The sequence below is a fragment of the Mus pahari genome, chromosome 4, assembly GCF_900095145.1.
Source record: "Mus pahari chromosome 4, PAHARI_EIJ_v1.1, whole genome shotgun sequence".
NCBI lineage: Eukaryota > Metazoa > Chordata > Mammalia > Rodentia > Muridae > Mus > Mus pahari.
This window is the reverse complement of record NC_034593.1, coordinates 132,230,371-132,254,522: the sequence shown is the minus strand read 5'-3', so window position 1 is coordinate 132,254,522 and position 24,152 is coordinate 132,230,371. Positions and strand designations below refer to the sequence as shown.

Below are 24,152 nucleotides of genomic sequence, written 5' to 3'. Positions count from 1 at the left end.
TGCACAAAACTTACAGAAACTGCCTTCATATACATTTTTCTTTATATAAATATAGTATTTTATGCATATATATTACATTGTGTATATATAGAAATATGTATGTATAATTATATTATATATTATGTATATTATTTATAAACATATTTTGTTTTTTTCAATTAAATATACCCCCTTGCTACCTCTCAACAACATGGCTTCTTTTTGTTAATAACATAATTCATGTTATTAATATATATACATACATATGTCTCAATATATAAATATTACCTGCTTGACCAATTTAGTGTTACTTGTATGTATATAGTTTCAGGGTTGACCACTGGATATTGGGTAACTGTAGCTGGACTTTTTGCTGCTTTGTGGGTTCTTCCTTCTTCCACCTTTTCAACCCCTTAACATTAGATAGGAGAGAAAAAAGGACAGAGAGGGAAAGGGGGCATCATTGTTGTTAGACTACTTCCTCATGATTAGGGTTGTGCAGTGCCTAGGGGCAAGTTTGATCTTCACTGTCAGGATGCTTAATTTCTTCTTGTTGTTTCTTCTTTGCACACCACTACTTAACAAACAACCTTCAAACAGCATTCAACCAATAACCAACAACCCACCAACAGCAGCCCCACCTCTACAGGCCTTAACACTATACACCCTCTGAAGAGTCCCCAGGATTCCAAACATCACACACTCACAGAAACTATCAGCAGCTGGCAAAATCACGCCCCTGCTAGAGCATGAGGCAAACCCAGTCAGCTGCTGTGGACAGTCCAAAGCAGCCCCATGTCCCACATCTGGGAATAAAACATTCTCATAATATTTCTGTGTCTTTAAAGAAACAAAAATTCTCACTACAGATGACCCTAGGAAACTTTTTTTTTCTTCTGTTGTTTCTGACTTTTCTTTTTTTAAAGGGTCTAGTCCATGTGTAACACAGCAATATAAAGCCCCATGCCATGCTTCACGAGTTATTACATTTAATCTTCACAACATTCCTTTTAAAAGACCTCATTGACCTCGTTTTGAGTCAGGGAAATTGAGGCTGAGAGAGAAGTTATACTCAGAAAAATAATCTCTTGCTAACAAAAGTATTTAAAATCTAGTAAGAAGATGTGTTATGTTGGCAAGATGAACTTAAGCAACAAGACAGAGTACAACAGAGACTCGGGAAAGGTAAAAGAACATTAAGATGCTCCAAGAAAACTAATGTGGGAGGACCTTACAGGTAAGGTACATCAAGCCTGGGCTGGCACAGTGGAATACTGTCAACAGTGGGAGGCAGGCCATGACAAGAAGGTGGTTTCCCACCTAATAGCCAGTTTTTCTAGTGTTCTTTGGCAGATTCAGGGACTCTTCATTCCCCACTTAAGCACTGGAAGGCTTACAGTGTTGCAAAATAAACTCATGCAAAGAGAACTTAATTAGAAAAACTTTGTGGCAGCTCCACTCCACACTGTCTACTTAACTGTAGCTTAGAAACTACAATAAATGTGTTTACTACAACATCGATACCCATGTCACTTAACAACCAAGGCCTTAGGTCAGAAAAGGAAAGCCCCAAGAGATATCAGCATTTCTATCAAATTATGCAAATATTCTGGTCCTGATTCAAATTCCCAAGTGAAGCACACCCATAAATACCCTTCTGTGCTGCTACTTCTCACTGGAGCAGTGTGAACATGGTGCCAGGTCTGAAGGCCCTTCTGTTCCTCACCCTGCATCTCCTGCAGGCTGCAGAGAGCTCCATGGTGCATCTCAACAACAATGGATACGAGGGTGTGGTCATTGCCATTAACCCCAGTGTGCCAGAGGACGAAGGGCTCATCCCAAGCATAAAGGTAAGAAGGGGTTTCATTTTCAGGTCAATAATTCTGTTGCCTGCGCATCTGAACTCACACATATAGTTACACATTCACACACACAGTTACACACTCACACATGTGGTTTTACCCTCCCAAAGAGAGCTTTGAGCATCTTCATCATGTCTGCAGTATTATCTACAGTCAGGATGGGAATCTGCTTAGCTTTATATTTTTATTATATGTTAAAATCTGTGTTCAAGCTGTTAATAATTTATTAACTAGGTAAGAGACTTGAGAGCAAGTGGAGTTCTCACACTCTATCTTAGTAACGGTGGTTTACAGTATATACAGCAAATGCACACTTCAGCTCCAGCAGTTTGTCCTGCACACTCCTCCAGCTGCTCCCACGTGCTCCACTTTGAAAAACCGAAAATCCTTACCCACCTTACCTTAAAGGAAAACTGACACAAGCTGATGTGTTCCTAATTGCGTTTGTTTAATAAAAATGTTTGCATCATGTGTACTTTGTCCTTAGGTCCTTGCAACATCTTCATGCAGGGCTTAGGAGCAGAAGTCTGGGTTCCTCTACAAATGGAATGACTTGTTTGTAGGATTGTAGCAAGTAGCAGGCAGAAGCAAGCCAGTCTTATTTGTCTTTATTATTAGCTCTTGAGCAATGCCAGAGTGACTCAGTGGGTTATAAATACAGCTGTGTTTACATATGTGTAACAATGATAATTAAAGATGAGGTCATGAATTTGTTAGGGAGAGTAAGGGTTGTGGGGGGAATGGGGGAAGGGTGTAGACACATTCACATATAAATTTTACTAAAGAAATGTGTTTTTTTTTAATAATGTGGTCATTTATTTATATACTCTTCTTGGGCAATAACTCAAAACAAAAGCAATTCTAATTAACATAGAATACAATAATTACCAGACCTTAAGCTCCTGTTAGTTCAAACAACGCAATTGTAAGAAAATTGATTAAATAAACAATTTGCCTACAGACTTCTAAACATCCCTGTTGTGCCTCACCCAGAGACTGCAGTCCCATCTCCAATCTAACTGCCAACAGGAGGGGTGGGCAGGTGAAGGTCAGGGTTAGCTTTGGGCATGTGGAAATGAGTTTACAGATCTGAGAGATTCAGTCAAATGCATCCCAATTTTTCAGTTACTCTATGCACACACACTTGAGGAAGAGGAGTCCCCGACTGCTTCTTCTGGTTCGGGTGTGGATGATTTATGCTCAGGTTGTTTTGAGATTGCTACCACAGTGCACTTTTCATTTTGTCAGGATATGGTGACTCAAGCCTCTACCTACCTGTTTGAAGCCAGCCAAGGAAGAGTTTACTTCAGGAACATAAGCATATTAGTCCCGATGACCTGGAAGTCAAAATCCGAGTACTTAATGCCAAAGCGAGAATCGTATGACAAAGTAGGTTTCGTGTCCAGCTCCTAAACTGTGACTTTTCCAAATGAATATTTTCGAGGTTTGGTAATTATTAACTATTAAGTTAGTAATTAGTATTATAACTTTTTGTTGCTTTCGTGTGTTTGTGTATACATTTGTGTGGACTATGTGTACATATCCACATGTTTGTGTATGTGTGTGGATGCACACACACATGCTCTCCCCCCAGTGTGTGTGTGTGTGTCTGTGTGTGTGTGTGTGTGTGTGTCTCTGTGTGTGTGATCATGTAGGAGTCACAGGTTAATATTCAGTGTTTTCCTCTATTTGCTTTTGACCTTTAACTTTTTAAGACAAGGTCTGTTACTGAACCTGAGAGTCATCAATTTGGGTAGGCTAGCTGGAGAACACTCTCCGGTAGTCAGTCTGTCCATCTCTACCACTTCACCACTGGGGATACAAACACACGTCACCATACCCAGCTTTTGAGTGGGTGTTGGGACTGAAACTCACGTTCTTGTGCACAAACAGAAGGCACTTAACCCATGGAGCCCTCTACTCAGCCCCAACTTTTATCACTTAAGTGAGACAGTCCTTATTTGTAAAATCTCTTGATTCTAACGTCCTGGAGTCTGACTGGGTTTGTGGTCCTGCACTTTAGGCTGACGTCATAGTTGCCGATCCTCATCTGCAATATGGAAACGACCCCTACACCCTTCAGTACGGGCAGTGTGGGGACAGAGGACAGTACATCCACTTCACTCCAAACTTCCTACTCACTGATAACTTGCAGATCTACGGACCCCGAGGTAGAAATAACTATTTCATACTTTCTATTTCCACTGAGGAAAAGCAAACCATTACCATTAGTGTGGATTTCTAAGACTTTAAGAAAATTAAGCCTTAACTAATACCTGTGTTTGAAACTATGATAGTTATATTCCACCTATTTGTCCATTCAAATTAATACATAAAATGGGTCACTTGTTATAACTAGCATATTCAAATTTTTCAGCTATTAAAAATTATCAATTTCTTAGAGTTTGCAACAATTTCAACTTGGGAAATAGACAAAGTGGTTGAAAATAAAAGGAAACTGAATTAAAATACTTTAACTTCAGTTTTGTAGATAACAGTCCTCTCTCTCAGGCAGAGTCTTTGTCCATGAGTGGGCCCATCTCCGGTGGGGAGTCTTTGATGAGTATAACGTGGACCGGCCTTTCTACATGTCTAGAAAGAACACTATAGAAGCAACAAGGTATCACTGTGAACTTTCCAATTCTACAACTTCTTGCCTGAGGGTCTTCAGCTGTCTGTACTGGGCAGTTCAACTGACGGAGTGTTTAGACGGTTCACAGAATATCCAAACTGTACCATTTTATATTAACACATATTTGATTACTTCCGGTGTCCCTACCTTGGAATGAAGATAATCAGATATAGGACCTAACTCAGTACTCACCGGATTTTTGCAAATATTGTTTATTGACAGCAGAAAAATAAAATAGGTAAGCCCAAAGACATCAACAAATTGCAACTTAATCCCACTGACATTTTCAATATTATTTTACACTTCGATTTCTTCACGCGTATTTTAAACTAACTCTGTGTAGAGTGAAGACATGTGACACTTCTCCCTTCTTTACATTCTCTTATGTCCGGCCCCTCCCTCCGTTCTATGCCTCTTCTACTTCTTTCAAAACCTTGTAGGGAACGATTACTACACTAAAGCCAATTAAGTTACTAGATAGCTTTGTGATAAAAAAAAAAAAAAAATCTTCACTTTTAAATTGGTGAAAAAAAAAATCATGTGTTTCATGAGGATACATACATTAATATTTTTAAGAAATAAAATTCTCTGGGAAATCTAATCAAACCTTATGCATAAATTGGTAGGTATTTAAGCCTTTAAACTCAAAGTGACAGACACTTAATATATTGAGAAAAGTATTGAGGAAAAATAGAAGTTGATGTGAAGAAGCAGCCAGGCTTTGGAAGAACATCTATCGTATAAAGTAGAGTTCTTGAAAACACCAACCCAGCCTGCCTCCCTCCGTGTGTGTGATCTGCAGAGCAGCCTGGACCCGTGCACAAAAGGCTCAGCTGAGAATGAATTAATCACCTTCACGCCTTCCTTCAGTGTAGGTCGAAAGGTAAAGTGAAGAATACTACAAAGCCAAAGCCGTGTGCCTTCATCCATGGGAATTTAAGAGAATTTTAAGCATAATTTTGACTCAACACACTCCACCAAAAACAATTCTTAACTTTTAGTCAAGAATTGTTTTTTTTTTTTTTACTATTTTATTAGATATTTTCTTCACTTACATTTCAAATGCTATCCCCTTTCCTAGTTTCCCTCATGAAAGTCCACTATACCCTCCCCCCAAACCACCCACTCCTGCTTCCCGGCCCTGGCATTCCCCTGTACTGGGGCATATGATCTTTGCAAGACCAAGGGCCTCTCCTCCTATTGATGGTCGACTAGGCCATCCTTTGCTACATTTGTAACTAGAGACACAAGCTCTAGGAGTACTGCTTAGTTCATATCGTTGTTTCTCCTATAGGGTTGTAGACCCCTTTAGCTTCTTGGGTACTTTCTCTAGCTCCTTCATTGAGAGAGAATTGTTAAGTAACTCTTAGTTCATTTCATCTTTACAACATTATTATAATACAGTAAATACTATCTTTGGTTCATTGATAGGCAATATGATCTAAAAATGCTGTTCTCAACTGTTGCGTGTAGTTTTAAAAACAGGCCTTGCCCTGCAGCTGCGGGACGCCCAGCCCCTCCTGGCTCCCAGACTCTCAGCACCTCCTGGCTCCCAGACCCCCAGCACCTCCTGGCTCCCTTTTGTTCCACATGGTTTAGCTCCAGGATTGATTGCAACCAGCCCTAACCCAGTTTTGTTTTAAATCCACAGATGAAAGACACACACTCAGTTTTCTTACCTTAACTTGCCTGCTAAGCACAATTGCTGGGTGCAAATACTTCCCGCCTGGAAATGCATGCCCTTACCAATTTATTAACTCCGTCTCTCCTTCTGCCCTAAACTTAGTGACTTGTTCCAATCAACCCCTGCCAGACGTCTTTGGCAACCCGCCCATAGCTGAGGCCACAGGCCCTAGCTGCCTCCCAGGTCTTACATGGTGGTTGTGTCCCTTTTCCTCCAAAGCATGGCGGAAAAGCTTCTTCTCTCCTTCCCTGTGTCCCCTTTTCCTCTTGGGACCCGGGAACCTGTCCCTTCCACCCAACAATTGGCTCCCAGCCTTCTTAAGTGACAAATCAAGAACAAATTAGGGAACTGGACCTTCAGTATCAGAACCTCCCCTGACACCCAGCAAGGAATATGTCTCAGTCTATAGAGCACTTGCCTCACAAGCATGAGAACCTAAGACTGATGCCCAGAATTCACGAAAAAACGTTGGCATGGTGGTGCATGTTTATGACCCCAGCACTGGGGAGGAGAAGAAAGAAAGATTCTGGAATGGAGGTCGGGCACTCAATCTAACTTAATCCATAAGTTCCAGGCTGAGGAGAGGCCCTGCCTCAAAGGAGGTGAACGGAATGACTTCGCATAACAGCCAAGGTTGCCCTCTGTCCTCCACATGAACACACACATATAAAAGAAGCACATAGACCAAACATTTACATAAACATTAAAAAATAATAATAAATCTCAAAACCACTGTTCCTATTGAAACCTACACATAGGATGGACACAGCCCTGCATCTACTCTTGTCAAAAAGGAGGGCTTGGTAGAGGATGACCAATAGCAGTTGCCACAGAGAGATATTTTAGGGTGCTGATTTGACTCCTAGTACTGAAAAATGGAGATTTTCAAAAACAATGTGGGGCTGAGGAAGCAGCAATGTGGCAAAGGGTTTGCCGAGCATGCACGGGCTCTGGGTCCAACAGCTACCACCATCAAAGTAATCCAATTCTTTTATCATAGGTGTTCTGCCAGCATCGTTGGCACCAAGGTGGTCCACGAGTGTCAGGGACGCAGCTGTGTGACAAGGTCATGCCGGCGTGACTCGAGGACAGGCCTGTATGAACCCAAATGTATATTTATCCCAGACAAACTTCAGACTGCCCGGGCCTCCATAATGTTCATGCAAAACCTCAGTTCTGTAAGTGCTTTCTACTTCTTTCCTCGATGCCACTCCAAGCATGTAAAATGGATGGGAAAGTATCTACATACAAACAGGCTTGTTGGGAGACAAACCTCTTCAGGATGCACATGACAACTAACTCTGCATTTGAAAAGAAAGAAGGTGATCCCTTGTAAATTATTACAATATCAGGTTTTAATTGATTTATGTTTCAGGTGGTTGAATTTTGCACAGAAAAAAACCACAATACAGAAGCTCCAAACCTGCAAAACAAAATGTGCAATCGCAGAAGCACGTGGGACGTAATCAAGGCGTCTGCTGACTTTCAGAATGCCCCTCCCATGACAGGCACAGAAGCCCCTCCTCCACCTACATTTTCATTGCTCAAGTCCAGAAGGCGAGTGGTCTGCTTGGTGCTGGATAAATCCGGAAGCATGAACTCAGTAAGAAACGATATGCTGGATTTCTTAAAATGAGTATTTAAGCTTAATATAGAATTATAATTTATTCTGAGGTTTAGTTCTAGTAAACATATATACCTATATATTCATGATCAAATATGTGTGTGTGTATTCATGATCAGAAAAATATCTACCCAACAATTTCCTGTAAATAAGTACCTAGAGTAAGGTTTAAAAAAAAAGTTATTGAACCTGGCAGTGGTGGTACACACATTTAATCCCAAGACCTGGGAGGCAGAAGCAGGTCAGTCTCTGAGTTCGAGGCCAGCCTGGTCTACAGAGTAAGTTCCAAGACAGCCAAGGTTACACAGAGAAACCCTGTCTCAAAAAAAAAAAAAAAAAAAAAAGTAGTTTTGTTGTTGTTTTTATTGGATTAAAGGTCATTTTTACTCCTGAACTTTCAGTTTTTGCTAGAAAAAAAGTACAAGAAAAAATTTACAATTTCAGTATTTCCTTTGTTTTATTTTTATTACTCATTTGCTTTTCCACTCAAAAACTATTACATTTTAGATGTTTTATAACCCAACTTTTATAGAATATACCATAAACACTCCTCACCAAAAAGAAAACAGAAAACAATTTTTTTCATGAAAAAAAAAATGTGTGGGTGTGTGTATGTGGGTGGGGAGCAGCAGGGTGCTGTGACTTGAACCCAGAGCCTTGTAAATACTAGGCATGCATTCTGACACTAAATTTTTTTTTTTAATCTGTTGGTGTTTTGAGACCCAGTCGTGATATGGAGCCATAGGTGGCCTCAGGTCTACAATGCCCTCACTCAGACAGGTCTCAGTCTTGTGTCCTTCCATCTGTCTCAGGCCCACAGGTGCTTGGATTGCAGGCATGTAGGCCCACCTCTATGACATACACTGTAAAATACTTGTTACAATTTGATACATATACACAATATTTTTTTAAAGATGTATTTATTATTATATGTAAGTACACTGTAACTGTCTTCAGACACACCAGAAGAGGGCATCAGATCTCATTAAGGATGGTTGTGAGCCACCATGTGGTTGCTGGGATTTGAACTCAGGATCTTCGGAAGAGCAGTCAGTGCTCTTAACCACTGAGCCATCATATTTTTAACATATAAACCCCACTGCCCTGTCTGTCTTACCGCTTCTCACTCCAACTCAGCAATTATCCCTACGACTCTGAAGGGTATTGTAGTAATGGCTCGCTGAATAAGGAAAGCACAGGAAATTCATCAGTGGCTGCCTGTCAAGAAAGATGAGTCCCCTTCCCCAGCAGCCCTGAACTGCCCCAGCTCCTCTTGAGCCCTCCCCCATCCACACAGGGATGTTGATGTTGCCTGACTTGATCTTGTGCAGGTATCCAGAGCTGAGTTCCTAGTGCAGTGACCACATGATGTCCAGTAGAGGGCGACGCACAGCGCCAGCTCTAAGGCTCTTTCCACCTCCTCTCCAGCCCTGTTTCCTGGACTGGGGAGAAGGCAGGACATGGTGTCTCTATTCTCAGCACTTTGACCCGTTATGAGTGTGATTTAACCACTTCCCACTGCAAAAAAGAAGCTTCTGTGAATGCCCCAGAAACTAAGACCCTGAGGCAGCCCTAGTCTATAGGTTTAAGCATATTTAGAAGGCAAATGTAAGTATTTGATAACATGTACAACACTTGGCAAAACTGGTAGTAGGGCCCCACTACAACCTATAACCACGCCAGCCTCGGTTTCATGACCATTTTTGCAGTGTGAGGCATGAACTCTCTCTTGCAGAGAGAGTCTCATATCCGATCAGAAAGGAGTTGATTTGACCCATGGCAGTGGTGTGACCATTACACCAGCAGACACGTTTTCTTTGGCAGGTGGGCATTGTAGTGCCAAGTTGCCACCATTAAAATAAGACTATCCCAGTGACCTTTTATTTCCAGAGGCCTATTTAGCTCCTTCTGGCAACATGAAAGCTATCCATCGGGGAAGATGTTTCTTGCTTATCTCCAGCTTGATTTCCCTGTATCCACCAACCTAAGAGTGTTGTCTACTGTCTAGTTCTGGGGAGAGCCAAAAGTAATGATGGTGATCAATATTGTTTGGGGGCCCTTTGGAGCCTCCTTGGTCAGCAGCTCACAAGGAAGTGTCCCACCCTTCTCATTGGAGTTATTGCTTAATAACATAGGTTTTCTAGAAGCAGCCATATCCCATCAAGCACAGACACAATTTTTAATGGGTATTATATAAACAGTGTTCCATAATCCTCTCAAATACTTCTATATTAATGGACATTTTTGAGGTATTCACTGTGTTACTTTTTAAAATATATTCCAATAAACATCTTTTATGCACTTTAAAAATAATTTCCTCAGCTTAAACTTCCAAATGGACAGCTGTTGGAAAATACAGCATAGACTTAGGTTTTCGCGACTATGACAAGTAACGTTTAAAAATCTTAAACTTTTTAAATTATATGAGTTAATTTTTTTAATGTCTATTAATTATTACCATATTCTATAGTCCATGGATGACTTTATTGTTCATTAATCTGTCAAGGTTGGAAGAGACTCTGCTGTTGTTCATACATCTTTCTCTTACAGGAAGACCGTCTTATTCGAATGAATCAAGCAGCAGAACTGTACTTAACTCAAATTGTGGAAAAGAAGTCTATGGTTGGATTAGTCACATTTGACAGCGCTGCCCACATCCAAAATTATCTAATAAAAATAACTGGTAGTAGTGACTACCAAAAGATCACCGCAAACCTCCCCCAACAGGCTTCTGGTGGAACTTCAATTTGCCATGGACTCGAGGCAGGATTTCAGGTAATGTAACAGGACATTGACTTTCCATCCTATCTGTTTACCTTTGAATAGGGTCCTGAATTCAGAGTTCATTCATTTAATAGCATTCTGATCTGAATGAGAAAAACCTTTCTGAAAGTAGCTTCACCAACTATTATTACGGCCACACCTTTTCAGTTTACGGGTTGCTCTACTGATAAAATCCTGAGATTCTGTATAACCAGAGGTAGTGGAGAGGGCAAATTCTCCTTGGGCAAACGATTATCAAAACCTCGCTGAGGAGGTACACATTTCTCTGGAATCCCATGGATAGATAGAATTTGTATGAATAGAAGAAGATGCCACAGAACAGATAGAAAGAAATTTGTAACAACTGTATAGTACGGATAAAAGTCATAGCACACTAATTTAAATTGGAGGCAGCTCCACAAGCAACAATCAACAAACACAGGTGCACATAAAATGAAATCATACTGGTGAACATGAAAACGCAGACTTCCTTTTGAGCACTGTACTCAGAGGTTACAGTACCTGTCTGATTCTCTCCCACTCCAAGTCAGCCTCTACTTTAGTGTTTTTGTGGTCATGTTTTGAGCCAGCAAAATGGGAGAGCATTTCCGTTGCTCATCCTCCCTGTGTCGAAGTCATCACTGCTACCCTATGCAGACCTTTGATTCACACTATCCCTTAGCTTGCTTCATGGCACCCAGGTCAAAAATCACATGAGTTTTTAAAACTGGAGGTGCTCACTCTACTGTGTATCATCTAAAGAATCTTGTGAAAGTAACTCAATGTTGAAAATCTGTTTCCTGAACCCAGATGACATGGTTATTAATATTGTTTACCTCATTTACCTGAGGCAATTATATAAGTAAATGTTTACAAAGATTTGATATTTTGAAAGTAATTGTCAGATATCTATTCAGTTCTAAAACATGAATAAAATAAACAACTTTCACTTAATGAAATCATATCAAGACATAAATGTATTACTTTCACAGTCATAAAGTAGCTATATGTTGGTCATACAATATATTACTGACTGTGCTAAATACTGTAGATGTGTGATCTTGTATCCTTAAACTTTTAGGAGTTTGGTAACAATATTAAAGCCATTCTGCACAAAATGAAGCTGAAATTTGGAATAGTGAAATCTATCCATCATAAGACAATCACCAATTCTAGGATTGAGAACCTTATCTCTACAGTCTATAAACTTGATCATTACACTAACAGCCTGAAAGGGATGTGTGTGTGTGTGTGTGTGTGTGTGTGTGTGTGTGTGTGTGTGTGTGTGTGTTTGGAAAAGTCTCAGAAAAGACTAAACATAAATTACAAAACAGACTTTCTTCTCAAGGTACCTAAAACCAAGGTATCTAACACCAAGACTCTTAACTAATACTCTTGGTAGAAGTCAGAAAAATATGCAAACCAATTATACCTGAAAGTATATCAACTTCTCCCTTAATGATAAGCCAAAGTTGTCTTGGTTTGCGTCAATCATAAAATTCTTTAGTAGTAGCTAAATAAAATACATGAAAAGTCACATATCAAATAATTCAATCTTGCTCTTCCAACTGTGGTCATGACTTTGCAAATGCTATTGAGTCTGAAGTTATCTACAACTATCTGGAAGTCTTGCATCTTCATCAAGTGTTTTGTGGGGAGATGATAACGGCAACTATTTACATTCATTTTAATTTTTATTCATTTAGTAGCTACTATATGCCAGAAATCATTATTGGAAAGTTGTTCATCCTCTACTGAGTAGCCAACATCTCTATCTCTGGAGGTTTAAAAGTGAGACATCTAATGTTTACTCATCCCCATGTATCAAGTCAGCTAAGGAAGAGAATATTAAAAAGATGTGCATTCTTAAGTTTATCAGAAGTGACAGCATGTAATTAACACCCTGCTTTTCACAGACAATTACCTCCAGTGACCAGAGCACTTCCGGTTCTGAGATCGTATTGCTGACAGATGGGGAAGATAATGGAATAAGTTCATGCTTTGAGGCCGTCAAGCGCAGTGGTGCCGTCATCCACACCATTGCTCTGGGGCCCTCTGCTGCCCGAGAACTGGAGACTCTGTCAGACATGACAGGTACAACTTAGGAACAGTTAGGGCACATGTTCACCAAGTGGAAAGCTTTTCAACACTTAACTGTCTTAACGTTAATTATTCTCATTTCTTTGACCTTCAAGTTCAGTTCTTTCCTTTCTCTGCTTCTTCACATGTCACTGCCTTAAATTATTAGGTACTTGCCACTTTTATTCATCCTTCATCCACTTTTTCTTCATCGCACCTAACAGACGCTTCTGTCTCCATGGTTACACAAATACAAGTCCAAAGTGTCAGTTCAATCCCAAAGTACCATTCAATCCCGCAGAAAAGATTTAGGCGTCTCATGTTAGGCGAGGAGGTGAAAACCTGGAGACTACAAATGACTGTCTCAAGACCACAATTAAAACCCTGGTCACCAGCTCAGGACTCCCCGCCAGCCCACTCTGCTCCCACCGCCTCACGAGATCCGAGTTTGGAGTGTGTCTGTATCTTCTCTTCCTATCAGGTTTTCCCATCACACCCTAACCCAGCGCTCACAACCCTGTCTGGGTTACTTCCAGGATCTTCCAGTTGGCCATTCTGACATACATTACTTTAGTTAGTATGCACTGGTTGGTGCATTTCTGTCAGTCATTTGTCTAATTTCTGTCCTTTGTTATCTAGTCTTTCCCAGGTCTTCATACCCAAAAATCTTCTCTTTCACTCCCACCATTTATTTTCTGCATTTTGTCCATGAGTGTTCTGTTATACACTGCCATCCTCTGAAGCAGTCTTCAGTCTCTCCTTTTATAGAACCACTGGGGACTTAGGCCAATTTCACTATTGCACTCACATTTGCTGATCCTCATAAAATAATGAAAGTTGACTTATGCTTATATTTTCCATTTATCTTTAACTTACCTATTCTGAATAAGATTTTCTTTTATTAATATAGGTTTAAAGTAAATTCAGAGATTCTCTGAATGTCCATGAGGTTTAGAAACTCATCTTTTATGGAGTTTAAACAGAAAGGTTAACTGGAGGCTGGTGAGACAGCTCAGTGAGTGAAGGTTCACAGCCTGAGTTCAACTCCTGAACCAACATGGTGGAAAGAGAGAAGCAACTTCAGCAAGCTGTCCTCTGACTTCCGTGCAAGCACACAATATAATTATTAAATAATAAAAGAAACATCAAGTGGGCTTTAAACTAAATCTCTGACAGCACATTTGATTTTCCCATTTAAAACTCCCCTTCAGGAGGACTTCGTTTCTATGCCAACAAAGACATAAACAGCCTTATCGACGCTTTCAGTAGGATTTCATCTACAAGTGGCAGCGTCTCACAGCAGGCTCTGCAGGTCAGTACATGGAGAGAATACTTTCTAATATTCCCTCACCTTTGCAGTAAATTCCTATTATTGCCTCTTCTTTCTCTAATAAATAATTCTTTTGCCAAAATAATAATTCCATTAAGAAAAGAAACATTAGTGAATTTTCTTTTAGAAGTCATACAAAATGTGGTTACCTTTTCCTCTGGCATTCTTCTATCCTTAGTTTTACATGGGGTGTCTGTGTATTTTGTGTGTGTGAGAGAGAGGGGGGAGGGGAAGGGAGAGGGGGAGGGAGAGGGAGAGAGAGAGAGAGAGAGAGAGAGAGAGAGAGAGAGAGAGAGAGAGAGAGAGAGAGAGAGAGAGAGAGAGAGAGAGAGAGAGAGAGAGAGGAAAAGCTGTTCAGCAATTCCTTGTGTTAACATTACTTTTGTCTCTTCCTTGACCTTCAAGTTCAATTCTTTCCTCTTTCTCCACTTCTTCACATGACACCATCTTAAATTATTCAGTTCCTGCCACTTTCATTCCTTCTTCATCCACTTTCTTTTCATCGCACTAAACACAAGCTTCTGTCTCCATGGTTACTCAGATACAAGTCCAAAGTGTTGGCTCAGTCCCAAAGTACCATTCAATGCCGCAGTAAAGATTTACACATCTCATTTTTAGGTGAGGAATGTGTCAGTACATTCATGGGAGGGGAAAGAGAGAGAAAGAGGGGAGAGAGAGAGAAGAGAGAGGGGAGGGAGGGAGGGAGAGATTGGTGGATTGTGGTTTGAAAAATGTTTTAAATCATCATTGCGACTAAATTTTAAATATGAATTTTAAATTACTGTGAACTGCCTAGATTCGAAAATTCCACTACTTAAGATAACAAATGGGTTTTATGTGTTTGCTTTTTATTTCTGTTACAGTTGGAGAGCAAAGCCTTCAATGTCGGAGCAGGGGCATGGATAAACGGTACAGTACCTGTGGACAGTACCGTCGGCAATGACACGTTCTTTGTTATCACCTGGACAGTACAAAAGCCAGAAATCATTCTTCAAGATCCAAAAGGAAAAAAATATACAACCTCAGATTTCCAAGAGAATAAACTAAACATCCGATCTGCTCGACTTCAAATACCAGGCACTGCAGAGGTAAGTCTATTCTTTTCACGATGTTTTATTAATCCATACTTGTGATTAAAAAAAATAAAGACATGTTACATTATCAGTATTAAAATCAGTGAAAGAATAGTTTTCACTAAAAATTAAGTTGAATATCTAAGTGATCAAATCTATATTAACTATTAGTTTTTAACAATCACTTATTAAAATCACTATTGAGGTTAGCAATGTAAGTCTCTACTCTTATTAGGACAGTTGCTTACCATGCATAAGACCTGGGTTCTATATTCAGCACCCCAAGTTTTTCAATTTTATTTTTCCAACTAATTGTACATCCCAAGTAGCAAGAAAAACCTTAGCAAAGTTCTTTTTTTTTCACAAATAAGTAATAATTTATTTATTTAGAGAGAAAGGTAAAGAAAGAGACGGATGTTACCATTTAATGATAGGAGGGAAACTCTTAGCAAAGTTCTTAAAGGGGATTTTTTCAGACAGGCACTTGGACTTACAGCCTTAAGGGTACCAAGTCTCAGATGATATCCGTGACAGTGACCACTCGAGCAAGAAGTCCCACCACAGAACCACTCATGGCCACCGCTCACATGAGTCAGAGCACAGCCCAGTACCCTAGCCAGATGATTGTGTACACACGGGTCAGCCAAGGGTTTTTGCCTGTTCTGGGAGCCAATGTCACAGCCGTCATAGAAGCTGAACAAGGACATCAAGTCACCCTGGAGCTCTGGGACAACGGGGCAGGTAACGGGAGCCTGACTCAATACCATGAATTTAAATTCTCCTATAGGATTCCATAACTTGGTAGTCAACGTTTTTTAAATAGTTATGAACCTATTTGAGTAATAATGTCTTTAAAACTTCTTACTTGGTTATCTTGACAAGGCAAGCACAGACAAAAGCGCATCTATTTTGGTTAAAGTTGGTTATCAGTTTCCTGTTTCCCATGGAACTTGAGATACAATTTTTCCTTTTCACTAATATTAGGACTTTGCTTGTGCTTTTTGGGTCTAAATATATTTTCTTTATTCTGGTAAGCTTCTTCTTTAGTATTCATTAGATATACTTATAGGCTTTCCATATGAGTATATTACAGATTTAATCACAAACACCCTTCAAAACATCCCTCTCTCTCTCCCTCTCCCTCCCTCTCTCTCTCTTTTCCTCTCTCCTGCTCTCTTCCTCTCTCTCTCTCTCTCTCTCTCTCTCTCTCTCTTCCCTCTCCATTCCCTCTCCGTGTCCTCCCACCAATACCTTCATTTTACCTTCAAATATAATTTTATTTATCTATATAAATTTCAATAGCTACACATGTGTGTTTGATGCTAGGTCCTGAACCGCATTCCACAGGTGTGCAGGGATGCTCTTGTGGCAGCACCTTGCTACTTTGTTAGTGTGGTTCTAGCAGCACGGGCTTCTTTGTTACCGTGGTTCTCTAGTATACCTCACAGACTTGGTAACACCACCGCCAGCTTTGTTCACTTTATTCAGAGTTGATTTGGCTATTCTGGGACTTTTGTGTTCCCATGTGGAGTGTACTTTTTTTTCTATTCCTGTGAAGAATGTCATTAAATCTTTTATTGGGGTTGAATGGATCTGCAGATTGCTCTGGGCTTTGAGGTCATTTTCACAGTGCTAGTCCTGCTGACATAAGCAGGGAAAAGCCTTTCCACCACGCGGTGTCCTTTCCCATTTCCTTCCTCTGTGCTTTATATTATTCACTGAAGAAGTCTTTCATGTCCTGGATAAAGGTTACTCCTGGGTAATTTTTAAGGTGTTATAAATAGTATTGTTTTCCTGGTTTCTTTCTCAACATGTTCAGTATTGGTGTATGGAGATGCTACTGACTTTTTGATCAGTAATAATCTCACGTCAGAGAAGCTTCATTGTTTATACAATACTGTCATCACACAAAAGTTGGTTAATAATTTTTATGTACGTTGGTTTTATATCTTGCTTCTTTGATAAATGTTTTTGTCTGTTCTGGGAGGTTTTGTATAAGTTTCTGTTGTGAAACAAAAATAACTGCTAATATTAACTAAATGTCTACTACAAGTTATATTTTCTAAAAACAGCATTAGTACATAGTCAAGCCAGGCTTTGTATCAAAACAGTGTGATCTAGTGTTTAGTGTGCTGTATACTCTCTGGCAAACTCTTATCATCAATGTTCACAGCAGCGTCAATTTTCATTTTAACTTACTATGTGACTAACCACTGTGCTTCATTATCAAGGTGCTGATACTGTTAAAAATGATGGCATCTACACAAGATACTTTACAGATTATCATGGAAATGGCAGATACAGCCTAAAAGTGCGTGTCCAGGCAAGAAAAAACAAAGCCAGACTAAGCTTAAGACAGAAGAACAAGTCTTTATATATACCCGGCTATGTAGAAAATGGTAAGTGGCATTAAAACAGATATGGTTTACCTGCAGATCGATCGATAGATAGATAGATAGATAGATAGATAGATAGATAGATAGACTACAGAAAGACAGACAGATAGATAGATACATAGATACATAGATACATAGATAGATCCAACACTGAATAGATACACACCCACCCAAGTATATAATTATGGAGTCAGCCTTGTGATTTAAAACAATATTCATGTCAATGGGCCCAGCATAAATGACATTTCCACATATTTTGTTACCATCTTCCTCAGTTTGTTTCATTTCCAATAAAAAATACATTTCCTGACTTCGTGGAGCAAGCAATACAAATGTTGTTGCGACAGAAATCATATGAAGGTGGTAGGGAAAGCAGGGTCAAAATTAGTTGTAACTTATCACATTTTAAATGCTATTTTAGCAAACTTTCTCCCCCTTATTATTTTAACATTTATCTTTATGTGCATTGGAGCTTGGCCTGTATATATATATATACCTGTATGTTCACTTCAGATCCCCTAGAAGTGAAGTGACAGACAAGGTGAGCTGCCATGGGGGTGCTGGGTACTGAACCTGGGTCCTCTGGAAGAAGAGCCAGTGCTCTTAACTACTGAGCCATCTATCCAGCCCTTTCTTCCACTTTTCAGTGTCTGCTGTCAATCAACCTGAGCCCTGAATGAGCAGGCAATATGAGAGTCACAGATACCTGGGGGGTGTTTTTTTAATAGGTAAAATTGTACTGAATCCACCCAGACCGGAAGTCCCAGAAGAAGCCACAGAAGCCACAGTGGAAGACTTCAGCAGACTAACCTCTGGAGGGTCGTTTACTGTGTCTGGAGCGCCCCCTGGTGGTGACCACGCTCATGTGTTCCCACCGAGTAAAGTCACAGACCTGGAGGCTGAGTTTACAGGTGATCTTATTCACCTTACCTGGACGGCCCCGGGCAAGGTTCTCGATAAGGGAAGAGGTGAGTCTGATGGCGAATTTTAAAGTTTCTAAATGAAATCACATTCGCCTTTTCCTAAAGATTTTCCAAGGTCTCACGTATAAATTGTATTTATGGAGTGTCTACTATAGGCTATTATTCATTTATTTTTATACGAAGAAGCTGAACTTCAGGAAATCTGGAATTGCCCAAAGTTACTCCTGTGTTTTTAATTTAAAATTCTAAACCCATCTCTCAGATTAATGTCCTGCCCCCCATCTCTGCTCGCTGTCTGAGTGAATTTGAAATTACTTTAAAACATACACTAGCAGCTTTCTGCTAGTCTTTGCTTCCAAAGAACAATTTTCTAAGTATTTCTATAATTGGGAAATTCTATTCATTGATTGTTGAGTTTTCAAATACAATCAAGTTTCTAGGGACAACCTCTACACTCAGGCCAGTTCATCAAAAGGACACACAAGCACCCAGAGAATTTCCAATAGATGAATGAGATAGACAGAGAGGTGACAGACAGACAGATTCACCTACATAGATTACAAGGTTTCTGTGGAGGACAACAGAAGGACAGATGCAGCTTGTCATCAGGTGAACTGAATCATAAGCACAAGCAGAGGCTTTAACCAGTCCCTGGGCAGGGGTGCAGAGGGACTCAAAAGGCAAAACTTCTCACCACACATCTAAAACATTTTCACATTTCCTGAAAACGTTAAAAACAAACCCATGTGGATAGGATGTAGCTCAGTGCTTGCCTGGCAAGCACAGGTCCTATGTTCAATTCCCAGCACCACATATAGGTAATAAATAAACAAACTTATAAAAAAAATAAGTCCATACCCACACCAAAAGAGGACATTAGATGTTTTCCTTTCACATTTCAAAACATAAAAAGATATTTTCATATCAATATCAATGACTGAGTAGATTACTAACATCAGTATCAGTGTGTGAGTCAACAGTCACATAAGCCTCCTCCTTTACTTTCCTGATAAAATAATAGTTTTTTAAAAAAGCATTTTAGACAGCCACTAACGACTCCTTACTACTTATTAGTAGAGCTAAACGCTTTCATGCATTTATCATTTATAATTTTCACCACTGGAATAGTGAGCATGCCAAGAGTGGGTTAAAAAATTAAATATGTTTTACACATTTAACAACTGAAGCTGGGGAGTGGCTAGGGGGTGGCCCGGTAAGGAAGAGCTACTTGCTGCTGTACCCCAGAAAAACTGGGCGAGGTGGGGCACACCTGTAACCACAGACTGAGCTGAGGAGCAGAGTCGGGCCCCTGAGGGTGGGTTGTCGCTGCCCAGGAATAACACCAGGAATAGCTAGTTCCGGTTGCAAATGTTTTAATTCAAGCCAGGAACTTTTAAAATAGAAAACCACATCAAGTTCTTATACTTCAAGACAAAAAAAAAAAATTGAAGACTGTGTCTTTCATCTTGGAGGCCAAAGGAGTAAAGAACAGGAAAATCAGTCTCTGGCCCTCACGTGCACACACTGAAACTGGTGATGAGACACATTAAAGAATAATAGAAGGGCTTTAGAGATGGCTCAGCAGGCAAGAGCTGGCTGTTCTTCCAGAGGACCCAGGTTCAATTCCCAGCACCCACAAGGCAGCTCACAATCATCTGTTACTCCAGCCTCGAGGGAGTCTCTTCTGGTCTCCTTTACACCAGACATGCACATGGTGCTCAGACGTGCATGCAGGGAAAGCACCTACAAACATGGTAATATACAGTGTTAAAAATAAACTCTAAAAGGCATAGTGGAGTAGAATTAAGGGCGAGTGGAGGTCAGACTAGGTCCTCAGCACACGGTTAGTTAGTGTTCGTCCTACTCTGTGACCTTTGACTCCTTTTATCTGTCCTCCTCACGGGTCCTGACTCTGAGTGCTTCCCCATTGCCCCTTCCTTGAACCTGATAAAAAGTCACAGGGGACACTTATAAGCATTATGTGTTCCCTGTTCTAATATAAAACTGAATTTCTCTCTGGTTTTTCTAAATGGAAACCTGGATTCTGGGTAAAAGGCAGGTCATGTATTATCTTAGGGTTTCATTGCTGTGAAGAGACACCATGACCACAGCAACTCTTGTGAGGGACAACATTTAATTGGGGCTGGCTTACAGCTTTTGTGGTTCAGATCATGATCATGATGGGAAGCATGGCAGCATCTGGGCAGACATGGTACTGGAGGAGCCAAGAGTTCTACATCTTGATCCAAAGGCAAGCATGAGAGACTCTCTCCATCACAAAAGCATAGGACCTTTAAAGTCCACTCCTACAGTGATACACTTCCTCCAACAAGGTCACACCTATTCCAACAAGGTCACACCTCCTAATAGTGCCACTTCCCATGGGCCAAGCATATTCAAACCACCACATTCCACTCACTGGCCCCATAGGCTTGTTCAAACATATGAGTCTATTGGGGCACACATAGCCATAGCATAATGCAAAATAAATTTTGTCCAACTTCAAATGCACCCATAGTCTATAATAGTCTCAACAATGTTAAAAGTCCAAAGTTCAAAGTTCACAGAATCTCTTCTGAGATTCTTGCAATCACTTAACTGTAATCTCCAATAAAATCAAAATCAAACAGCAAATCACATGCTTCCAATCACACAGAATATATATTCCCATTCCAAAATGTCATAGTCAGGAAACACTGAACCAAAGCTAGTTCTAAAGCCAGCTGAGCAAACTCCAAACTCTGCATCTCCATGTGTGATGTCAAAGCACCCTTTAGATCTCCAACTCCTTTCAGCTTTGTTGACTGCAAGGCAATTCTTTCTCTTGGGCTGGTTCCACACCCTGATAGCAGCTTTCCTCAGCAAGTATCCTGTGGACCCAGCATCTCCAAGGCAACTTCAACTTTACATTTTCTATTCTAGCATCTGGGATCCACAATGATCTTCTCAAATCCTCCAAAGAGCTTGTGTCACTTCTTCAGCTCTGCCCTCTGTAGCACTCTAGGCTCTGGTTGACTCCACTGCTGCTGCTGTTCTTGGTGATCTTGGTGGCATCTCCAATATGCTGGGATCTTCCTCTGGAACTAGGCTTTACCAATAGCCTCTCATAGGTGCCCTTTAATGGCACCAAGCCTCAAATTCCTTGCATGACCCTTTCAGTCCTGGGCTGTCAACTGCAACTAAAGCTCCACCTTCACCAGTGGCCTTTCCTGGCCTCTCACAGTGCCAAACCTCAGCTTCTCTTCGTGACCCCTTCGTGTTTTCAAATCCAGTACCACCTGGGTGACTCTCACAAGTCCACTTGCCAATGAGATGTCTATCTCTGGAACATAGCTTCTTTGTGCTCTCAGAAAACACTTCCCTCAAATAACCCTCAGCACCTCAGTCTTCCATGCTTCTACTAAAGTGGCCCCTTAAGCCCCACTTAAAGCACACCACTGCTTTCAGAAGTTCCAAAATCCACAAAAGTATGGACAGGCTTATCAGAGCAGTACCCGACTCTTGGTACCAACTTCTGCCTTAATTAGGATTTCATTGTTGTAAAGAGACACCATGACCAAAGCAACCCTTATGAAGAACATTTAACTGGGACTGGATTACAGGTTCAGAGGATCAGTCCAGGATCATCAAGGCAGGAACATGGCAGCATGCAGGCAGACATGGCAATGCGGGTCCTGAGAGTTCTACATCTTGTTCTGAAGGCAAATAGGAGAAGACTGAATCTCTCAGGTAGCCAGGAGGGGGCTCTCAAAGTTCAACCCCCTACAATGACACACTTCCTTCAACAAGGCCACACCTACTCCAACAAGGCCACACCTCCTAATAGTACCATTTTCCAAGGGTTAAGCCTAATCAAAGGACCACATACATATATGATACTGAGTTAAGCTTTTCTGTGATTTTGAAACTGGACATTTATTTTGCAATACATGTTTGTATACTTGTTTTTAAAGTCAGTGAGATGGGATAACAGACACAAATGGTATCTGGGCTCTCAGTCTAAAGCTCGCATGCACTGCTCAGAGCTTCCACACAGGCGCAGGGCAGAGGCAGAGACCCATCCTTGGGACATTAATGAACATGATATCTCTCTCTTCCAGCGCATAGATATGTCATCAGAATGAGCCAGCGTCCTCCAGATCTCCACGATGATTTTAGCAACACTACTTTAGTGAATACTTCCGGTCTGATACCTAAAGAGGCTGGCTCAAAAGAAACATTTAAATTCAAACCAGAAACTTTTAAAATAGCAAACGGCACCCAGGTCTACATTGCAATCCAGGCTGACAATGAAGCCGGTCTCACCTCCGAGGTCTCCAACATCGCACAGGCTGTCAAGTTTACTTCCCTAGAACGTAGTATCTCTGCACTGGGTGCCGATATTTCTGCAATCTGTATGACAATTTGGGGATTAACTGTGATTTTTAGCTCTATTTTAAACTAGAAGATACAATAGCACTAAAATGTAATCTTGTACATATTTGCTAAGTGTTGCTTTAAAATGACTTTACTAAACTCCATGTCTGCCTGTCAACAATTGTAATATAGAAGTTCATATTCAAAGTTGAAAATTCCCTGAGTTAACTAACACCAATTCTTTTGCTATATGTAAGTCAAGATTAACATTTCTTCGTTCGGTTTCTTAATTGTTCCATTTACTATGGAAATAAGATATCCATTCCCTTTTCACAGTGTGATGCAAGTTCACTTTGTACATTAACAAAATAAAAATTTGTATAAGTCAATTGGAGGGAATTATGCATATATAATAGCAAATAATTTTGTAGTTGAATAATTTGTAAGATAATTAATAAAGAATGCTTCCTGCTTATACAACTGAAATCAAAAGGGACTATGAAAGTAATTTGTAGGGCTGAAGAGATGGCTCAGGGGTTAAGAGCACTGACTGCTCTTCCAGAGGTCCTGAGTTCAATTCCCAGCAACCACATGGTAGCTCACAACCATCTGTAATGGGATCTGATGCCCTCTTCTGGTGTGTCTGAAGACAGCTACAGTGTACTCATACATAAAAATAAATAAATAAATCTTAAAAAGAATTTAATCTATATTTTAAAAAGTAATTTGTAGAGAAAAATGGTCAAAAGCAGTCATAAAGTTAAATGTCTTTTGTCATTGACTGAGGTGTTTTATTAGTACACAAAGTGACTAGCAAGAATATCTTTACCTATGAATTGCAGGCATCACAATGACTCTGTTTCTGTCCTGGGACCATCATTTGATCTTAAGACCATCGCCAAGATGTACAATTAGAATTCGGATTTTTTTTCCACTTTTGTAGCTCTTGCATCTAGAGCAAAACTTCATATGTAGTAGATAGTCAATAAATGTTTGTTAAACAATTAATGTTTTTTTAATTTCAAAGAAAAAACTAATGGCCCCAATCACATCAACAATGCCCCCACAGTATCATGGTTATGTGAGAACTTAAATAAAAATGTGTACTCTATAATATTAATCTTATAACATAAAATTTAAAACATTTTATTTACTTATTTATTTGCTTGTGTTTATGTTTTATTACCTCAACAGAATGTATAATCTATTCTTAAAATGAGGCTGATAGTGTTGCTATGGTAATGATCCTCCTGGGAAAGAAAGTTTTATTAGAGGAAAGCCTTTCTTTATAGTTAAGAGTTCAAGAATTTTTTAAATATCTAAAAGGAAGAAGCACTATGAAATCAGAAAAATCAAGAAAACAAATTCAAAAAAACATATGAAAACCAATATTACCAAGTGGACTTCATGTTAGTGAGCCAAAGAATAGCTAATATAAAAATAGTATCTGT

The 24,152-nt window shown here is 40.0% G+C and overlaps 1 protein-coding gene across 1 annotated transcript; it reads left to right on the top strand.

Annotated features, from left to right (window-relative positions):
* Positions 1–1,598: 1,598 nt before the first annotated feature.
* Positions 1,599–23,706, top strand: LOC110319990 (calcium-activated chloride channel regulator 3A-1). Its single transcript, XM_021195797.1, has 14 exons — positions 1,599–1,829; positions 3,090–3,230; positions 3,865–4,012; positions 4,353–4,461; positions 7,158–7,335; positions 7,533–7,760; positions 10,332–10,556; positions 12,461–12,638; positions 13,835–13,935; positions 14,817–15,041; positions 15,503–15,767; positions 17,258–17,425; positions 18,151–18,390; positions 22,446–23,706. The coding sequence occupies exons 1-14, from the start codon at positions 1,671–1,673 to the stop codon at positions 22,787–22,789; spliced, it is 2,709 nt and encodes a 902-aa protein (XP_021051456.1). The 5' UTR covers positions 1,599–1,670; the 3' UTR covers positions 22,790–23,706.
* Positions 23,707–24,152: the final 446 nt, after the last annotated feature.